The 21892-nt window shown below is 47.5% G+C and overlaps 1 protein-coding gene across 2 annotated transcripts in view; it reads right to left on the minus strand.

The window, feature by feature from the left end:
• Positions 1-9314: 9314 nt before the first annotated feature.
• The window catches only part of ELP3 (elongator acetyltransferase complex subunit 3), a 154964-nt gene continuing 142386 nt past the window's right edge, over positions 9315-21892 (minus strand). For both annotated transcript variants that reach the window (XM_077176464.1, XM_077176463.1), the window contains one exon: positions 9315-10437. In XM_077176464.1, the coding sequence (XP_077032579.1) occupies positions 10361-10437 (77 nt within the window). In that variant the 3' untranslated portion in view covers positions 9315-10360. The remainder of the gene's footprint in view (positions 10438-21892) is intronic.

Here is a 21892-nt window from a genome sequence, read left to right on the forward strand (position 1 = left end):
CTGCGAGGGCGGCACCATGAACGAGCTTCACGTGGCAGCTCAGCGGCGCCCTGGCCTTCCCGCACCGCCGGCGCATCGTGCACCGCGACCTCACCGCTGACAACGTCCTGGTGGCGCACGGCCCCGCCGGGCCCCTCCCTGGTCAAGGTGGGTGGGATGGGGTGAGGGGGTGACGGTGGGAGGGGTGGGGTCAGGGCGTGGGGGTGTCCGGCTTGGAGATCCAGGATCTCCTCAGAGCCCTTCCAGGAGCTGGGGGTGTCCGGCTTGGATGAGGGAAGGATCCAGGATCTCCTCAGAGCCCTTCCAGGAGCTGGGGGTGTCCGGCTTGGATGAGGGAAGGATCCAGGATCTCCTCAGAGCCCTTCCAGGAGCTGGGGGTGTCCGGCTTGGATGAGGGAAGGATCCAGGATCCCCTCAGAGCCTTTCAGGGGCTGGGGGTGTCTGGCTTGGAGAAGGGAAGGATCCAGGATCTCCTCAGAGCCCTTTCAGGGGCTTGGGAGTGTTCACCTGGAGAAGGGAAAGGATCCAGGAACTCCTCAGAGCCCTTCCAGGGGCTTGGGAATGTTCACCTGGAGAAGGGAAGGATCCAGGATCTCCTCAGAGCCTTTTTCAGGGGCTTGGGAATGTTCACCTGGAGAAGGATCCAGGAACTCCTCAGAGCCCTTCAGGGGCTGGGAATGTTCACCTGGACAAGGGAAGATCCAGGAACTCCTCAGAGCCCTTCCAGGGGTTGGGAATGTTCACCTGGAGAAGAGAAGGAGCCAGGATCCCCTCAGAGCCCTTCCAGGAGCTGGGAATGTTCACCTGGAGAAGGGAAGGAGCCAGGATCTCCTCAGAGCCCTTCCAGGAGCTGGGAATGTTCACCTGGACAAGGGAGGATCCAGGATCTCCTCAGAGCCCTTCCAGGAGCTGGGGGTGTCCAGCTTGGATGAGGGAAGGAACCAGGATCCCCTCAGAGCCCTTCCAGGAGCTGGGGGTGTTCACCTGGAGAAGGGAAGATCCACGATCTCCTCAGAGCCCTTTAGTTACAAAAAAATAAAGAGTAAAATACAGGAAAGAATGAATAAATAAAAACAGAAAGAGGTGGAAAATACAGGGGAAGAATGGAGATAATAAAATAGAGTAAAACACAGGGAAAAAAAATGAATAAATGAAAACAAACGGGGGAAATACAGGCAAAGAATGGATGCATTAAAAAAAAGAGTGTGAAACACAGGTGGGATGGAGTTTTAAGAATTTTGATCCAAGTTTGGTCAAGTTTTAAGGATTGTTGATGAAAATTTGATCAAGATTTGACAGTTTTTGACCAAAGTTTGGTTGAGTTTTGAGAATTTTGGACAAAATTTAGGTCGAGTTTTGAGGATTTTTGAGCAAAGTTTGGTTGACTTTTGAGGATTTTTTGGACCAAAGTTTGGTTGAGTTTTGAGGATTTTTTGGACAAAATTTCGGCTGAATTTTAAGGATTTAGGACAAAATTTTGGTCAAATTTTAAGGATTTTTGGCAAAAGGTTGGGTTGAATTTTGAGAATTTTGGACCAAACTTTGGTTGAGTTTTAAGAGTTTTTGACCAGACTTTGCTGGAGTTTTAAGGATTTTGGATAAAAGTTTGGTGGAGTTTTGAAGATTTTGGACAAAATTTAGGTCGAGTTTGGAGGATTTTTGACAAAACTTTGGGTGAGTTTTGAGGATTTTGGATAAAACTTTGGGTGAGTTTTGAGGATTTTTGACCAGAGTTTGCACAAGTTTCAAAAATTTGTGGCAAAATTTTGGTTGAGTTTTAAGAATTTTTGATGAAAGTTTGATCAAGATTTGAGGATTTTGGATAAAATTTTGGTTGAATTTTGAGGATTTTTGGCAAAAGTTTGGTTGAGTTTCAAAAATTTGAGGCAAAATTTTGGTTGAGTTTTAAGAATTTTGACCAAAGTTTGGTTGAGTTTTAAGGATTTTTGATGAAAATTTGATCAAGATTTGACATTTTTTGACCAAAGTTTGGTTGAGTTTTGAGGATTTTTGACAAAACTTTGGTTGAGTTTTGAGGATTTTGGATAAAAGTTTGGGTGGAATTCCCCCCTAAAAATGGGATTTAAATCCCCTAAAAAACCCCCTAAAACGGGATTAAAATCCCCCTAAAAATGGGATTAAAATCCCCCTAAAAATGGGATTAAAATCCCCCTAAAAATTGGATGAAACCATCCTAAAATGGGATTAAAATCCCCTAAAAATGGCATTAAAACCCTATAAAAATGAAATTAAAACCTCCTAAATTGGGATTTATACCCCCTAAAAAAAGGATTCAAACCTCCTAAATACAGGATTAATCCCTCCTAAAAATGGGATTAAAACCCCCTAAAAATGGGATTTATACCCCCTAAAAATGGGATTAAACCCCACCAAAATGGGATTAAAACCTCTTAAAAATGAGATTTAAACCTCCTAAAAATGAGATTTAACCCTCCTAAAAATGGGATTAAAACCCCCTAAAAATGGGATTAAAACCCCCTAAAAAATTGGATTAAAACCCCCTAAAAATTGGATTGAAACTCCCTAAAAATGGAATTGAAACTTTTTAAAAATTGAAAATTTTAATCCCCTAAAATGGGATTTAAACCCCCTAAAATGGGATTAAATCCCCCCTAAAAATGGGATTAAACCGTCCTAAAATGGGATTAAACCATCCTAAAATGGGATTAAAATCCCCTAAAAATGGGATTAAAACCCACTAAAATGGGATTAAAACATCTTAGAAATGAGATTTAAACCTCCTAAAAATGGGATTTATACCCCACTAAAAATGGGATTTATACCCCCTAAAAATGGGATTAAAACCCACTAAAATGGGATTAAAACCTCTTAAAAATGAGATTTAAACCCCCTAAAAATGGGATTTATACCCCCTAAAAATGGGATTTATACCCCCTAAAAATGGGATTAAAAGTCCCTAAAAATTGGATTCAAACCCCCTACAAAATTGGATTAAAACCCTCTAAAAATGGGATTAAAACCCCCTAAAAATGGGATTGAAACCCCCTAAAAATGGGATTTATACCCCCTAAAAATGGGATTTAAACCCCCTAAAAATGAGATTAAATACCCTGAAAATGGGATTTAAACCCCCTAAAAATGGGATTAAAATCCCCTAAAAATTGGATTAAAATCTCTTAGAAATGAGATTTAAACCTCCTAAAAATGAGATTTAATCCTCCTAAAAATGGGATTAAAACTCTCTACAAAATTGGATTGAAACCCCCTAAAAATGGGATTGGAGTTTTTTTGGTGTTTAATTGGAATTTTTTGGTGTTTCCTTGGAGTTTTTGGTGTTTAATTTGAGATATTTTGATGTTTAATCAGATTTTTTTTCAGTGTTTAATAGGAATTTTTTGGTGTTTCCTTGGTGTTTTTTCAGTGTTTAATTGGAATTTTCCAGTGTTTAATTGGAGATATTTTGGTGTTTAATCAGAATATTTTTGGGGGTTTAATTGGGTTTTTTTTGGGGTTTAATTGGAGATATTTGGGGGTTTAATTGGAATTTTGCAGTGCTTAATTGGAGGTTTTTTGGTATTTAATCTGATTTTTTTTTCAGTGTTTAATTGGAGTTTTTTTGGTGTTTAATTGGAATTTTTTGGTGTTTAATCAGAATTCTTTTTGGTGTTTAATTGGAGATATTTTGATGTTTAATTGGATTTTTTTCAGTGTTTAATAGGAATTTTTTGGTGTTTATTGGAGGTTTTTTGGTGTTTAATTGGAGATTTTTTTGGTGTTTAATTGGAATTTTTGGTGTTTCCTTGGAGTTTTTTTGGTTTTTAACTGGAAATTTTTTGGTGTTTAATTTGAATTTTCCAGTGTTTAACTGGAGGTTTTCTGGTGGTTAATTGGTTTTCTTTTGGTGTTTATTAAGAATTTTTTTTTTAGTGTTTAAAGGGAATTTTTTCAGAGTTTAATTGCAGTTTTTTTGGTGTTTAATCGGAATTTTTTGGTGTTTAATTGGAATTTTTTGGGTGTTTTCTCCAGAATTTAATTGGACTTTTTTTGCTCTTTAACCAAAGTTTTTTCCCTGTTTACCTGCATTTTTTTGTGATTATTTTTGCTGTTTAACTGCAATTTATTTGATGTTTAACTGCAGGTTTTTGGCATTTCATTGGCATTTTTTTGGTGTTTATTGGAGTATTTTTGGTGTTTATTGGAGGCTTTTTTTGGGTTTTGATTTTGGATGGATTTTGGATGGAATTTTAATGGAATTTTAATGGATTTTGGGATGGATTTTTGGATGGATTCTGGATGGATTTGGGGTGGATTTTTAATGGATTTTGGATGGATTTTGGATGCATTTGGATGGGTTTTGGATGGATTTGGGTGGATTTTTAATGGATTTGTGGATGGATTTAGGATGGATTTTGGATGAATTTTGGATGGATTTTTGGATGGATTTTGGATGGATTTTTAATGGATTTTGGATGGATTTTGGATGGATTTGAGGTGGAAATGGGTTGGATTTTTGATAGATTTTTCATGGATTTTTAAATGAATTTTTTGATGGATTTGGATGGATTTTGGATGGATTTTTTGAGAGATTTTGGATGGATTTTTGGATGGATTTGGATGGATTTTGGATGGAATTTTAATGGATTTTTGGATGAATTTGGGGTGGATTTTGGATGGATTTGATGTGGGTTTTGGATGGATTTTTTATGCATTTGAATGGATTTTGGATGGATTTGGGTGGATTTTTGGATGGATTTTGGCTGGACTTTGGATGGATTTTTGGACGGATTTTGGATGGATTTGGATGGATTTTGGATGGATTTGGGTGGATTTTGGATGGATTTGGGTGGATTTTTGGATGGAATTTTGCGTGGATTTTGGATGGATTTTGGGATGGATTTTGGATGGATTTTTAATGGATTTTGGATGGATTTTTGGGTGGATTTTTGGATGGATTTTGGATGGATTTTTGATGGAAATGGGTTGGATTTTTGATAGATTTTTCATGGATTTTTAAATGAATTTTTTGATGGATTTGGATGGATTTTGGCTGCATTCTAGGATGGATTTTTGGATGGATTTTTGGGTGGATTTGGGTGGATTTTGGATGGATTTTGGGAGGATTTTTGGATGGATTTTTGGGTGGATTTTTGGATGGATTTTGGGTGGATTTTGGATGGATTTTGGATGGATTTTTGGATGGATTCTGTATGAATTTTGGATGGATTTTTTAATGCATTTTGATGGGTTTTTGGATGGACTTTTGGATGGGTTTTGGATTGATTTTTGATGAATTTTAGATGGATTTGGATGGACTCTGGATGGATTTGGGGTGGATTTTTAATGGATTTTGGATGGATTTTTGGATGGAATTTTGGATGGATTTTTTGATGGATTTTGGATGGATTTGGATGGATTTTGGATGGATTTGGATGGATTTTGGATGGATTTTTTTAGAGATTTTGGATGGATTTTTGGATGGATTTTGGATGGATTTTTTGATGGATTTTAGATGGACTTGGATGGATTTTGGATGGATTTTTTGAGAGATTTTGGATGGATTTTTTGATGGATTTGGATGGATTTTGGATGGATTCTGGATGAATTTTGGATGGATTTTGGATGGAATTTTAATGGATTTTGGATGGATTTTTAATGGATTTTTGGATGGATTTGGGGTGGATTTTGGATGGATTTTGGATGGATTTTTGGATGGATTTTGGATGGATTTGATGTGGATTTTGGATGGATTTTTTATGCATTTGAATGGATTTTGGATGGATTTGGGTGGATTTTTGGATGGATTTTGGATGGACTTTGGATGGATTTTGGATGGATTTTTGATGGATTATTCATGGATTTTTTAATGGACTTCGGGATGGATTTTTGGATGGATTCTGGATGAATTTTGGATGGATTTTTTATGCATTTGGATGGGTTTTGGATGGATTTTTTATGCATTTGAATGGATTTTGGATGGATTTGGATGGATTTTTGGAATGGATTTTTGGAATGGATTTTTGGATGGATTCTAGATGAATTTTGGATGGATTTTTTATGCATTTGGATGGGTTTTGGATGGATTTTTTATGCATTTGAATGGATTTTGGATGGATTTGGATGGATTTTTGGAATGGATTTTTGGATGGATTTTTGGATGGATTCTAGATGAATTTTGGATGGATTTTTTATGCATTTGGGTGGGTTTTGGATGGGTTTTGGATGGAATTTTTGATGAATTTTAGATGGACTTGGATGGATTTTGGATGGATTTGGATGGATTTTGGATGGATTTTTTTAGAGATTTTGGATGGATTTTTTTGAGAGATTTTGGATGGATTTTGGATGGATTTGGATGGATTTTGGATGGATTTTTGGATGAATTTTTGGGTGGATTTTTGGATGGATATTTGGATGGGTTTTTGGATTGATTTTAGATGAATTTTAGATGGATTTGGATGGATTTTTTGAGAGATTTTGGATGGATTTTTGGACGGATTTGGGGTGGATTTTGGGTGGATTTTTGGATGGATTTGGGGTGGATTTTGCATTGATTTTTGATGGATTATTCATGGATTTTTAATGGATTTTGGATGGATTTTTGGATGGATTTTTGGATGGATTTTTGATGGACTTTGGATGGATTTTTTATGCATTTGGATGGGTTTTGGATGGATTTGGGTGGATTTGAGTGGATTTGGGTGGATTTTTAATGGATTTTTGATGGATTTTTGGGTGGATTTTGGATGGACTTTGGATGGATTTTTAGTGGATTTTGGATGGATTTTTAAAGGATTTTTGATGGATTTTGATGGGTTTAGGTGGATTTTTGATGGATTTTTGGATGGATTTTGGATGGACTTTGGATGGATTTTGGATGGATTTATGATGGATTTGGGTGGAATTTTAATGGATTTTGGATGGATTTTGGATGGATTTTTTGAGAGATTTTTGGGTGGATTTTGGATGGATTTTGGATGGATTTGGGGTGGATTTTTGATGGATTATTCATGGATTTTTAATGAATTTTTGGATGGATTTGGGTGGATTTTTGGATGGATATTTGGATGGATTTTGATGGATTTTTGGATGGTTTTTTGATGAATTTTAGATGGATTTGGAGGAATTCTGGATGGATTTTTGGGTGGATTTCTAATGGATTTTTGGGTGGATTTTGGATGGATTTTTGGGTGGATTTCTAATGGATTTTTGGGTGGATTTCTAATGGATTTCTAATGGATTTTGGATGGATTTTTGGATGGATTTTGGATGGATTTTTTGGTGGATTTCTAATGGATTTCTAATGGATTTTTGGGTGGATTTCTAATGGATTTTGGACAGATTTTTGGGTTGAATTTTGGATGGATTTGGGATGGATTTGTGGATGGATTTTGGGTGGATTTTGGATGGGTTTGGTTTCCCTGGAAGGAGGGCTCTGAAGGGGCTCAGATTTCTGGAGGGGAGGCCGGAGCTGCTCCCCAGCATTCCCGGCACAGGGCAGGGATGGGGAGGCTCTGTTGGGAATTTGGGATTTCCCTGCTGCAGGCTCTGGGTGGAGCAGCGGGGCACAAATCCATGGGGAGGATTTCCCACTTCCTTTCCCAGCATTTTCCTTTCCCACTTTCCATTTTCCTTTCCCACCATTTTCCTTTCCTTTCCCATTTTCCTTTCCCACCATTTTCCTTTCCTTTCCCATTTTCCTTTCCCACCATTTTCCTTTCCCATTTCCCTTTCCTTTCCCATTTTCCTTTCCCACCATTTCCCTTTCCCACTTTCCTTTCCCATTTCCCTTTCCCATTTTCCTTTCCCACCATTTTCCTTTCCCATTTTCCTTTCCTTTCCCATTTTCCTTTCCTTTCCCATTTTCCTTTTCCATTTCCCATTTTCCATTTTCCTTTCCCATTTTCCTTTCCCATTTCCCTTTCCTATTTCCCTTTCCCAGTTTCCTTTCCCATTCTCCTTTCCCATTCTCCTTTCCCATTTTCCTTTCCCATTCTCCTTTCCCATTCTCCTTTCCCAGTTTCCTTTCCCATTTCCCTTTCCCATTTTCCATTTTCCTTTTCCATTTTCCTTTCCCATTTTCCATTTTCCTTTCCCATTTCCCTTTCCCATTTTCCTTTCCCATTTTCCTTTCCTTTCCTTTCCTTTCCTTTCCTTTCCTTTCCTTCCCTTCCCTTCCCTTCCCCTTTCCCTTCCCTTCCCTTCCCTTCCCTTCCCTTCCCTTCCCTTCCCTTCCCTTCCCTTCCCTTCCCTTCCCTTCCCTTCCCTTCCCTTCCCTTCCCTTCCCTTTCCCTTTCCCTTCCCTTCCCTTCCCTTCCCTTCCCTTCCCTTCCCTTCCCTTCCCTTCCCTTCCCTTCCCTTCCCTTCCCTTTCCCTTTCCCTTCCCTTCCTTTCCTTTCCTTGAAATTTCCTTTCCTTTCCCTCCCAAAAATTTGGGACTCCAGGAACGGTCTCCCTTCCCTTTTCCACCCCCGAATTCCATAAAAATCCCTGGGGGTGGATCCTGAGTGTGCTGGATCCCAAATCCCGGAATGGTTTGGGATGGGATCCATGGACCTTCAGTCCCATCCCCTTTTTGTGTTCCCAAGGGGAAGAAGAACAGGATAATGTGGGAAGCACAGGGACAATTTGGGTCCTGACCTCAGTTCCTCCTCCTGGGAAAGGCCCAAATTTGGGAATTGCTGGGGATTGCAGAAGGTGCCAGAACAGCCCCAATTCCCGCTGGGATGAGATGGTGGTGACAGCACCCCTGGAGATCCTCGGGATCCCCATCCCAACCCAAATGGATCCACCTGGATTGGGGAGCTCGTGTCACCTCAGAGGGACAACTCAGGTCCTGACCTCAATTCCTCCTCCTGGGAAAGGCCCAAATTTGGGAATTGCTGGGGATGGACAGAAGGTTCCAGAACAGCCCCAATTCCCGCTGGGATGAGATGATGGTGGAAGCTCTGGAGATCCTCCGGGATCCCCATCCCAACCCAACGGGATCCACTCAGGGATCCCCATCCCGGCCTCAGCTCCTCCCTGGCTCTGTCACCTCAGAGGGACCATTTGGGTTCTGACCTCAATTCCTCCTCTGGGAAAGGCCCAAATTTGGGAATTGCTGGGGATGGCCAGAAGGTGCCAGAACAGCCCCAGTTCCTGCTGGGATGAGATGGTGGTGACAGCTCTGGAGATCCTCCGGGATCCCCATCCCAACCCAATGGGATCCACCTGGACTGGGGAGCTCGTGTCACCTCAGAGGGACCATTTGGGTCCTGACCTCAATTCCTCCTCCTGGAAAAGGCCCAAATTTGGGAATTGCCAGGGATGGACAGAAGTGGCTGAGCCCGGTGTAAATAAAATAAACGCAGAATTTATTCCCGGCCAGGAAAACAAGCCCGGGTTTGATGCAGAACCAGGAAAAGCTGAAAAACAAACAAAACAAAATAAAAGGCATTTTTCCCACCAGGCCACCCCAAATCCTGGAATTTCATCATCCTGAGGATGCAGCAGGTGATGAGACACCTGGAATGTCCCCGGCTCTCCGGGGAAAAGGGGATGATCCCAGGGCTGCTCTTCCCAGAGGAGATGATGCATTATTTCCAAAAATCCTGGAATTAGGAGGGACCACCAGGATCATCCAGTCCAACTCCGATTCTTGCAGCCGTGGGCTTTGGCTTAAAGCAAGTCCTGGGCTTTATTCCAGGGATGAGCGTTATTCCCAGGATGGGGATGTCCAGGATCAGCATTCCAACCATTTCACCAGGATGAGGATGTCCAGGATCATCATTCCAACCATTTCACCAGGATGAGCATCTCCAGGATCATCATTCCAGCCATTCCACCAGGATGAGGATGTCCAGGATCACCATTCCAACCATTTCACCAGGATGAGCATCTCCAGGATCATCATTCCAACCATTTCACCAGGATAAGCGTGGTGTCCCTCCAGGATGAGCATCTCCAGGATCACCATTCCAGCCATTTCACCAGGATGAGCATCTCCAGGATCATCATTCCAACCATTCCACCAGGATGAGCGTGGTGTCCTTCCAGGATGAGCATCTCCAGGATCACCATTCCAGCCATTTCACCAGGATGAGCATCTCCAGGATCATCATTCCAACCATTCCATCAGGATGAGCATCTCCAGGATCATCATTCCAACCATTCCACCAGGATGAGGGTTATTCCCAGGATGAGCATCTCCAGGATCATCATTCCAACCATTTCACCAGGATGAGCATCTCCAGGATCATCATTCCAACCATTTCATCAGGATGAGCATTTCCAGGATCACCATTCCAACCATTTCACCAGGATGAGCATTTCCAGGATCACCATTCCAGCCATTTCACCAGGATGAGGGTTATTCCCAGGATGAGGATGTCCAGGATCATCATTCCAGCCATTTCACCATGTAGGGCCCTTCCAGCTCGTAGCCAATTTTCCTGTAGTAATTCCTGGTGCCGACACCTGCCAGGAGGAGAAAAACGAGGTTTGGTTAATGAGGTTTGGTTAACGAGGTTTAATTAAATTGCCTGGAGACAGAGCTGGAAAAGCCAGGCCTGGCCAGAAAAATGACCCCAAAAATTGGTAATTTTTTTCCATGGAGGGAAAAGCTCCCAACCCTTTATGAGGATTTACAAGGCACCAAAGTCTGAGTAGAATAATAGTGAATAGTGATTCCAAGCCCCCATTCTAAAAACCCCAAAAATCAATTTTTCACCCTGTGATAAATTCACTGTCATTCTAAAACATTCATGGCTTGCAGATCTTCATACAGAGTTGGTGATTTTTCCACAGGTCGAGCTCAAAGGCGCAGGGGTCCTGGGCTCTGTGCTGAGCTCTCTGAGCCCCCGGGCGCGGGCCTGAGCCCTCCAGGGCAGCCAGAGGAACGTCCTGGGTGCCAGCAGGTCCCAGCTGTGGGACCATCACCAGGAGCTGAAGGGCCCTACAGGCCCAGAGCTGCTCCAGGGCTCAGGAATGAGCTCAGCTCCAGCCCTACAACCCCAGGAGCTGCTCCAGGGCTCAGGAATGAGCTCAGCTCCAGCCCTACAGCCCCAGAGCTGTTCAGGGCTCAGGAATGAGCTCAGCTCCAGCCCTACAGCCCCAGGAATGAGCTCAGCTCCAGCCCTACAGGCCCAGAGCTGCTCCAGGGCTCTGGAATGAGCTCAGCTCCAGCCCTACAGCCCCCAGAGCTGCTCCAGGGCTCTGGAATGAGCTCAGTTCCACTCCAGGTGCTTCAGGAATGAGCTCAGCTCCAGCCCTACAGCCCCAGAGCTGCTCCAGGGCCCAGGAATGAGCTCAGCTCCACTCCAGGTGCTTCAGGAATGAGCTCAGCTCCACTCCAGGTGCTCCAGGAATGAGCTCAGCTCCACTCCAGCCCCCAGAGCTGTTCCAGGGCTCAGGAATGAGCTCAGCTCCACACCAGGGCTCAGAAATGAGCTCAGCTCCACTCCAGCCCCCAGAGCTGCTCCAGGGCTCAGGAATGAGCTCAGCTCCACTCCAGGCCCCGGAGCTGCTCCAGGGCTCAGGAATGAGCTCAGCTCCACTCCAGGGCTCAGGAATGAGCTCAGCTCCACTCCAGGGCCCAGGAATGAGCTCAGCTCCACTCCAGCCCCCAGAGCTGCTCCAGGAATGAGCTCAGCTCCACTCCAGCCCCCAGAGCTGTTCCAGGGCTCTGGGAATGAGCTCAGCTCCACTCCAGGGCTCAGGAATGAGCTCAGCTCCAGCCCTACAGCCCCCGGAGCTGCTCCAGGGCTCAGGAATGAGCTCAGCTCCAGCCCTACAGCCCCCGGAGCTGCTCCAGGGCTCAGGAATGAGCTCAGCTCCAGCCCTACAGCCCCCGGAGCTGCTCCAGGGCTCAGGAATGAGCTCAGCTCCACTCCAGGTGCTCCAGGAATGAGCTCAGCTCCACTCCAGGCCCCGGAGCTGTTCCAGGGCTCTGGAATGAGCTCAGCTCCAGCCCTACAGCCCCCAGAGCTGTTCCAGGGCTCAGGAATGAGCTCAGCTCCACTCCAGGTGCTCCAGGAATGAGCTCAGCTCCAGCCCTACAGCCCCCAGAGCTGTTCCAGGGCTCAGGAATGAGCTCAGCTCCACTCCAGGTGCTCCAGGAATGAGCTCAGCTCCAGCCCTACAGCCCCCGGAGCTGTTCCAGGGCTCAGGAATGAGCTCAGCTCCACTCCAGGGCTCTGGGATGAGCTCAGCTCCAGCCCTACAGCCCCCGGAGCTGTTCCAGGGCTCCAGGAATGAGCTCAGCTCCACTCCAGGGCTCAGGAATGAGCTCAGCTCCGCTCCAGGTGCTCGAGTGGGCACAATCCCATTTCCTCCTCCAGCAGGACGGCTCCCAGTTTTCCCCAGAGCCCCTTCCCTGCCCTTTCCTGCCCAGGGAAGCTTTTCCCACAGCAACAGCAGCTCTGTGTCCTCCCACCTCAGCTAATTACTCCCAGGTGCACTAATTACTCATCAGGGAGGGAGGAGGGATTGGGCACCATCGGTGGCACTCCAGTGGCTCCTCTCCCCTCTCATCCCTCCCCAGCCTTCCTGGAAACTCCAGGGCTTTCCTGGAATCGCTGGAACAGGCAGGGAATGACGGCCCTGGTAACCCTTTCCTGCCCGTGGTGATGCCCTGTGGCTGCCCAGATGGGACTGGTTAAAAAATTCCCATCCAGCATCCCCGTGGTCCTGCCCATGGCGGGGCTTTAGGGTCCCTTCCAGCCCCAAGCACTCCTGGATTCATCCCACCATTCCCACCATTCCCAATCTGAGGTGTGGAAGAGGCAGCCGAAGCCCAGAGCTGCAATGTCCCCATTGCAGCCCCAGATGGGGAACAGCTGAGCAAATTCCCCTCCCAGCAGCAGCCAAGTCCCTGTGCTGTCACAGCAGGGACCAAGAACACCTGGGGGGACCCAAATTCCCTCTGCTTTTGGAGCCTGAAACCAAGGAAAAGCCCCCAAAAAAAGCAAACACATCCATTCCCCTCTGCCTGGAAGGGCTGGGACCTCTGGCTTGGAGGAAACCCTGACCTTAACCAACATCTGGCCCAAAACAACATCAGCGGAGCAGCTGGGGTACAAAACAAGAGGTTTGGCTCTGAAAGATCATCCACAACCCCAAATGATTTGGGCAAAGGGTGAGCAACACCTCAAACTGACAGAAAACCAAATAATTCAACAGATGGTGTAAAACCACGTCCACCAGAGCTCTGAAACAATTCCCGTTTTTCCTTTGCTCCTTGGAAAAGGTGAGGGCTCTGAGGGCAGCGTCTTGGGGTGTCCCATGGACCCCAGGGCCAGGCCATCGATGACACCGAGGTGTCCCCGTGTCCCCAGTGTCCCCATTGCCACCCCAGCCCCGCCCAGGGCAGGAGCTTCTCCCCCAAAATGTCCCCCAGAGTTTCCCTGGAGATCCTGAGGGAGGCCGAGGCCCTGTGGGAACCTGGGCTGTGTCCCCATGGAGAGAGCAATCCCAGAGGTGGAGAAATCCTTGGAATGCCCAGCACTCCTGGAAGGGCTCCATGGCACAGGGATCCCCTCCCAAAGCTTTTCTGCTCTGATTTACCCCAAACACGCCCCAGATCCAGCAGGACCTGTCCAGGCAGAGCCCTTCCTGTGTGTTCCATGGAAAGGAAACCCGCCAGGAAATATCCCAAAAGAGCTCTCCTGAAGGATTGGGAGAATAAGACCAAAAACTCGGCTTTCCAAGGCAGAGCTGGCCAAACTCCTCACCCTGCAGCTTCAGGAGAGGGATTTGAACAATAAATATTCTCTATCCAACCTCAGCACAGTGGAATTCATCCTGATCCAGACCCAGATCCAGCAGCGGGACAGGGGCTCCAATCCCACCTGCCTGGATGGGAGCCCAGGCCAGGAGCACTCCTGGAAGGGCTGCATGGCACAGGATCCCTTCCCAAAGCTTTTCTGCTCTGATTTACCCCAAACACGCCCCAGACCCAGCAGGACCTGTCCAGGCAGAGCCTCGGAGCTTCCCACTGCTCCAAGCTGGACTCGTGTGTGTTCCAGGGAAAGGAAACCCTCCAGGAAATATCCCAAAAGAACTCTCCTGCAGGATTGGGACACCAAAAACTCGGCTTTCCGAGGCAGAGCTGGCCAAACTCCTCACCCTGCAGCTTCAGGAGAGGGACTGGACATTAAATATTGTTAAATATTCCTTATCCAACCTCGGCAGAGCTCGGCAAAGCGGGATTCATCCTGATCCAGATCCAGACCCAGATCCAGCAGTGGGAAGAGGCTCCGATCCCACCTGCCTGGATGGGAGCCCAGGCCAGGAGCACTCCTGGAAGGGCTCCATGGCACAGGGATCCCCTCCCAAAGCTTTTCTGCTCTGATTTACCCCAAACACACCCCAGACCCAGCGGGACCTGTCCAGGCAGAGCCTTCCTGTGTGTTCCATGGAAAGGAAACCCTGCAGGAGATATCCCAAAAGAACTCTCCTGAAGGACTGGGACACCAAAAACTCGGCTTTCCGAGGCAGAGCTGGCCAAACTCCTCACCCTGCAGCTTCAGGAGAGGGATTTGAACAATAAATATTCTGTATCCAACCTCAGCAGAGCGGGATTCATCCTGATCCAGACCCAGACCCAGCAGTGGGACAGGGGCTCTGATCCCACCTGTCTGGATGGGAGCCCAGGCCAGGAGCACTCCTGGAAGGGCTCCATGGCACAGGATCCCTTCCCAAAGCTTTTCTGCTCTGATTTACCCCAAACACCCCAGACCCAGCAGGACCTGTCCAGGCAGAGCCTCGGAGCTTCCCACTGCTCCAAGCTGGACTCGTGTGTGTTCCAGGGAAAGGAAACCCTCCAGGAAATATCCCAAAAGAACTCTCCTGAAGGATTGGAAGAGTAAAACCAAAAACTCGGCTTTCCAAGGCAGAGCTGGCCAAACTCCTCACCCTGCAGCTTCAGGAGAGGGACTGAACGTTAAATATTGTTAAATATTCCTTATCCAACCTCGGCAGAGCTCGACAGAGTGGAATTCATGCAGATCCAGATCCAGATCCTGATCCAGCAGCAGGACAGGGCCCCCAGTCCCACATCCAGGACCCGGGGGAGGCTCCTTGGCCGTGTCCCCATCCCTCGGCCTCGGCAGTGACACATCCTGTGGCAACAGCCAATCCAATCATCACCAGGAGCAACCATCCCAAAAATCCCTGCGCCAATCCCCTCGCGGAGCGCCGGAATCGCGGAGAAAGCTGCTGGTAAAAAACCCCAAAAGCTGGAATCTGCATCCCGAAAATGAATGAAATCCGTTTGGGAAGCCTGCCTGGAGCAGGGGACTGAGGGAAGCGGCTCAAGGCCCAGGGATAAACACGGGCACGGGAACACGGCAGAACCAGCCCCTAAATCCACAAATCCATAAACCCACAAATCCACAAATCCATAAATCCACAAATCCACAAATCCATAAACCCACAAATCCACAAACCCACAAATCCATAAATCCACAAATCCACAAACCCACAAATCCATAAACCCACAAATCCATAAACCCACAAATCCACAAATCCATAAACCCACAAATCCACAAATCCATAAATCCACAAACCCACAAACCCACAAATCCATAAACCCACAAATCCATAAACCCACAAATCCATAAACCCACAAATCCATAAATCCATAAACCCACAAATCCACAAATCCACAAATCCACAAATCCATAAATCCACAAATCCATAAACCCACAAATCCATAAATCCACAAATCCATAAACCCACAAATCCACAAATCCATAAATCCATAAACCCACAAATCCACAAATCCATAAATCCATAAATCCATAAACCCACAAATCCACAAATCCATAAATCCATAAATCCACAAATCCATAAATCCATAAACCCACAAATCCATAAACCCACAAATCCACAAATCCATAAATCCACAAATCCACAAACCCACAAACCCACAAATCCACAAACCCACAAATCCATAAATCCACAAATCCATAAATCCACAAATCCATAAACCCACAAATCCATAAATCCACAAATCCATAAACCCACAAATCCACAAATCCATAAACCCATAAATGCATAAACCCACAAACCCACAAATCCACAAACCCACAAATCCATAAACCCACAAATCCATAAATCCACAAATCCATAAATCCATAAACCCACAAATCCACAAATCCATAAATCCACAAATCCATAAATCCACAAATCCACAAATCCACAAACCCACAAATCCATAAATCCATAAATCCATAAATCCATAAATCCATAAACCCACAAATCCACAAATCCATAAATCCACAAATCCATAAATCCATAAATCCACAAATCCACAAACCCACAAATCCATAAATCCACAAATCCATAAATCCATAAATCCACAAATCCACAAACCCACAAACCCATAAATCCATAAACCCACAAATCCATAAATCCACAAACCCACAAACCCACAAATCCACAAACCCACAAATCCATAAACCCACAAATCCATAAATCCATAAATCCACAAATCCACAAACCCACAAATCCATAAATCCACAAATCCATAAACCCACAAATCCACAAATCCACAAACCCACAAATCCATAAACCCACAAATCCATACACCCACAAATCCACGAATCCGTGACTCAGCCTGAGCATCCTCCAGGATCCCTCGGGCTGGCCATGAGGATTCTCTCGGCATCATTAACTGGGATCCCAGCAAACCCCGGCGCTCCAGGGGCTCCGTGCCCACGTTTCTCCTGGAATTTTCTCCCGGGATGTGGAATCCGGGCCGGTCCCGGCTCGTGGATTCCTCCCCTCTCTGAATATCCCAGGGATAACCTGAGCCGGGCGAGCCTGGCCCATGTTTCACCCCACGGAGCTGGGAGCTGCGGATTTCCAGGGTTTTTTTGGGAATGACTGCCTGGATATCCTGGGTGCACCCCTGGATAATCTGTGGGATCTTTGGTGGGTAAGGTTCTTCCCTCAAGGGTGCCGGGAAAAAAGGATCAGCCAGCAGGACAGGAAACGGATTTTCCAGAGGATCTCCGGAATTCCGGAGACATTTCCAGGAATTCCCATCCCTGGGAATGCCCCGGGCCAGGCCGGACAGGGCTTGGAGAACGCTGGGATGGTGGGAGCTGTCCCTGATGGGGGAACTGGGTGGGATTTCAGGACCTCTCCCGCCCAAACCGTCCGGAACTCTGCGGGAGAACCGTTCACCAAAATTCCACGGATTTCACCCAGAATGAGCAGCAGGCCTCAAGCCAGACATGGGGATTTGGGATAGCCATGGGGATTTGGGATCTCTATGGGAATTTGGGATGGCCACGGGGATTTGGGATGGCCGCAGGGATTTGGGATGGGCACGGGGATTTGGGATCTCTATGGGAATTTGGGATGGCCAGAGGGATTTGGGATGGGCATGGGGATTTGGGATGGGCACAGGGATTTGGGATCTCTATGGGAATTTGGGATGGCCACGGAGATTTGGGATGGGCACAGGGATTTGGGATGGCCATGGGGATTTGGGATGGGCAAGGAGATTTGGGATGGCCACAGGGATTTGGGATGGGCACGGGGATTTGGGATGGCCAAGGAGATTTGGGATGGCCATGGGGATTTGGGATGGGCAAGGAGATTTGGGATGGGCACAAGAATTTGGGATGGGCACAGGGAATTGGGATGGGCACAGGGATCTGGGATGGCCAGAGGGCATTTGGGATCTCTATGGGGATTTGGGATGGGCACGGGGATTTGGGATGGGCAAGGAGATTTGGGATGGGCAAAGGGATTTGGGATGAGCATGGGTATTTGGGATCTCTATGGGGATTTGGGATGGGCACAGGGATTTGGGATGGCCACAGGAATTTGGGATGGCCAAGGAGATTTGGGATGGCCAGAGGGATTTGGGATCTCTATGGGGATTTGGGATGGGCACAGGGATTTGGGATGGGCACAGGGATTTGGGATGGCCATGGGGATTTGGGATGGCCTCGGGGATTTGGGATCTCTATGGGAATTTGGGATGGCCATGGGGATTTGGGATGGGCACAGGAATTTGGAATGGCCACAGGGATTTGGGATGGCCAGAGGGATCTGGGATGGCCATGGGGATTTGAGATGGCCACAGGAATTGGGGATGGCCATGGGGATTTGGGATCTCTATGGGAATTTGGGATGGCCAGAGGGATTTGGGATGAGGAGGTAAAAATCCTTGGAAAATGCGGGGATTTTGGGAATGTTCCTTGGAGCAGCCCTGGAGAAGTTCAGGATTCAGGGAACCAAAGAGGGATTCCCACAGCAAAGATTTTTGTTTTAAATCAGAGAACTGGGAATGTGTTCAATGGAAATTCCTGGAGATACTGAGATAAAAATCCTTGGAAAATGCGGGGATTTTGGGAATGCTCCCCATTATCCCGGGATGGACCTCGAAGCTCATCCAGCTCCATCCGTGGGCAGGGACACCTCCCACAGTCCCAGGATTTTCCAAGCTGGCCTTGGACACTTCCAGGGATCCCCAAAATCCGGGAAGCCTCTGCCAGGGCCTCGTTCCCTCCGAGAGAACAGGAATTATTCATTTAAAACACAATTAAAAACCCCATTTAATATTGCAGAATCTGCTTTGAATCAGAGCTCTGGGGGTGAATTTTGACGTTTTTTCCTACCCTGGGGTCTCCCTGCAGGAGGAATCCGCCCCCAGATCCGCCGGATTTTAATGGAAAATGCAAGTTGGGATTTGTTTGGGTGGTGTTTTTTTTCCTCCCTCCCGTTTTTCCTGCCGGGAATGCTTCCTGGAGATTCTGAATTGGTGTTTTCACAGCCCCTGAGTCTGGCTCTGTCACGGCACGGCCCCGAGCAGCCACGATCCCGCAGATGTGGGGAATTTACAACACGGATTGGGGAGAAAAAAGGAGATTTTGGGAGTCGTTCGTCAGCTCAGAAACTGCAAAAAACATTGGGGGCCCCGGGGATCCGGGATGGGATCGGGGCTGAGCCTGATCCATGGGGAGAAAAACGGGGATGGACCCGGGAATCGCCCTCCAGCATCCCAAAAATCCCTGCGCCAATTAAATCCAGAGGGGGCTGGATTTGGGAATGTGGGGATGCAGAACATTCCCAATGGGGCTGGATTTGGGAATGTGGGGATGCAGAACATTCCTGATGGGGCTGGATTTGGGAATGTGGGGATGCAGAACATTCCCAATGGGGCTGGATTTGATGGGAATGTGGGGATGCAGAACATTCCCAATGGGGTTGGGTTTGATGGGAATGTGGGGATGCAGAACATTCCCAGTGGGGCTGGATTTGGGGGGAATGTGGGGATGCAGAACATTCCCAGTAGGGCTGGATTTGATGGGAATGTGGGGATGCAGAACATTCCCGATGGGGCTGGATTGGGAATGTGGGGATGCAGAACATTCCCAGTGGGGCTGGATTTGATGGGAATGTGGGGATGCAGAACATTCCTGACAGGGCTGGATTTGGGAATGTGGGGATGCAGAACATTCCCAATGGGGCTGGGTTTGATGGGAATGTGGGGATGCAGAACATTCCCAATGGGGCTGGATTTGGGAATGTGGGGATGCAGAACATTCCCGATGGGGCTGGATTTGATGGGAATGTGGGGATGCAGAACATTCCTGACAGGGCTGGATTTGATGGGAATGTGGGGATGCAGAACATTCCTGACGGGGCTGGATTTGATGGGAATGTGGGGATGCAGAACATTCCCGATGGGGCTGGATTTGATGGGAATGTGGGGATGCAGAACATTCCCGATGGGGCTGGATTTGGGAATGTGGGGATGCAGAACATTCCCAATGGGGCTGGATTTGATGGGAATGTGGGGATGCAGAACATTCCTGACGGGGCTGGATTTGGGAATGTGGGGATGCAGAACATTCCCAATGGGGCTGATCCCACTTCCCAGCCAGAGAAATGAAATCCAGGGAAGCAGCCACCGCCCCTGAACAGCGTTTTGGGGCAAAACCCAACGAAATAAGGCAAGGCAGAATTCCAGAACTGATTTTTGGAGCCCGGATCTGGAGGCGAGGCCCATCCCAGAGATTCCCAACGGGGAGATCCCATCCCATGGATCCCTTCCTGATGGAATCATCGTCTCCCTGCTGGCCCAGCACCCCCAGACCCAGGGAAAGGCAGAGCTGGGGCGTCTCCCCCTGCAATCCAAGCAAAATGAAATATTTCGGAGACAATTCCCTGACTTCTGCCAGGTTTATGGAATCGCTGCCCTCTGTGGGCATCGGCAGCGATGGGGACAGGGCCCAGCGCCGGCTCCTCGCCCCCGAACCCGCCCCAGCTCCAGCGTTTGGGAGGTGGCTGGAATTCCTGGGCAGGGACACGGATCTGGGATGGGAGATCCAGGATCCGTCCCGAGAGCCCGCCCAGCTCCTCCAGCCGGGAATCCCAGGGCTGGGAATGACCTTGGAATGTGCTCATCCATGGGCAGGGACCCCTGCACTGCCCCAGGCCTGGACCCGGACCCTTCCAGGATGGGGCAGCGCCAAATCCTCGGGAACCGGAGCTCCTGGCACCGCCCGGAATTCACAGAATCTAAATAAATCCATCCCAGATCTCCCACATTGCTGTTCTGAGCAGAGCAGGTGGGGAGCACCCCAACCCTGGATGGTTTTTCCCATACCCTGGATGTGTTTTTCCCCATCCCCTGGATATTTTTCCCCAGCTCCTGGATGTTTTTTCCCCATTCCCTGGGTATTTTTCCCATTCCCTGGATTTTTTCCCCATTCCCTGGATGTTTTTTCCCATTCCCTGAGTATTTTTCCCCAGCTCCTGGATGTTTTTTCCTCAGCTCCTGGATGTTTTTCCCATTCTCTGGATGTTTTTTTCCCATTTCCTGGATATTTTTTCCCATCCCCTGGATGTTTTTCCCCATCCCCTGGATGTTTTTCCCCATTCCCTGGATGTTTTTCCCCATTCCCTGGGTGTTTTTTCCCCATTCCCTGGATATTTTTCTCCCAGCTCCTGGATGTTTTTTCCCAGCTCCCGGGGTGATCCCAAGCTGGAGCTCCTGACACCACCAGGAATTCACAGAATCAAAATAAATCAATCCCAGCTCTCCAAATTTCTGTTCTGAGCGGTGCAGGTGGGGAGCACCCCAACCCTGGAGATTTTTCCCCATCCCCTGGGTATTTTTTTCCCCATTCTCTGGATGTTTTTCCCCATCTCCCGGGGTGATCCAAGCTGGAGCTCCTGACACCACCAGGAATTCACACAATTAAAATAAATCAATCCCAGCTCTTCTGAATTTCACCTGTTTGGCTGTTCTGAGCAGGGCACCCCAAACTCTGCATGTTTTTTCCCCATTCCCTGGATGTTTTTCACATTCCCTGGGTATTTTTTTCCAATTCCCTGGATGTTTTTCCCATTCCCTGGATATTTTTTCCCCATCTCCCGGGGTGATCCCAAGCTGGAGCTCCTGACACCACCAGGTATTCACACAATTAAAATAAATCAATCCAGCTCTTCCAAATTTCTGTTCTGAGCAGAGCAGGTGGGGAGCACCCCAACCCTGGAGATTTTTTCCCCATTCCCTGGATATTTTTTCCCCATCCCCTGGATTTTTTTCCCCAACTCCTGGATATTTTTTTTCCCCAGCCCCTGGATGTTCTTTCCCCAGCTCCTTGCTGGTTTTTCCCCAGTTTCTGGCTGTTTTTCCCCATCCCCTGGATATTTTTCCCCATTCCCTGGCTGGTTTTCCCCCAGTTTCTGGCTGTTTTTTTCCCCAGCTCCTGGCTGGTTTTTCTCCATTCCCTGGCTGGTTTTTCCCCAGTTTCTGGCTGGTTTTTCCCCATTCCCTGGCTGGTTTTTCCCCATTCCCTGGCTGGTTTTTCCCCATTCCCTGGCTGGTTTCTCCCCAGTTTCTGGCTGGTTTTTCCCCTCTCCCGGGTGTTTTTCTCGGCTCCCGGGCTGATCCCGAGCTGTC

The sequence above is a fragment of the Agelaius phoeniceus genome, chromosome 3 (genome assembly GCF_051311805.1).
Source record: "Agelaius phoeniceus isolate bAgePho1 chromosome 3, bAgePho1.hap1, whole genome shotgun sequence".
Classification (NCBI taxonomy): Eukaryota; Metazoa; Chordata; class Aves; order Passeriformes; family Icteridae; genus Agelaius; species Agelaius phoeniceus.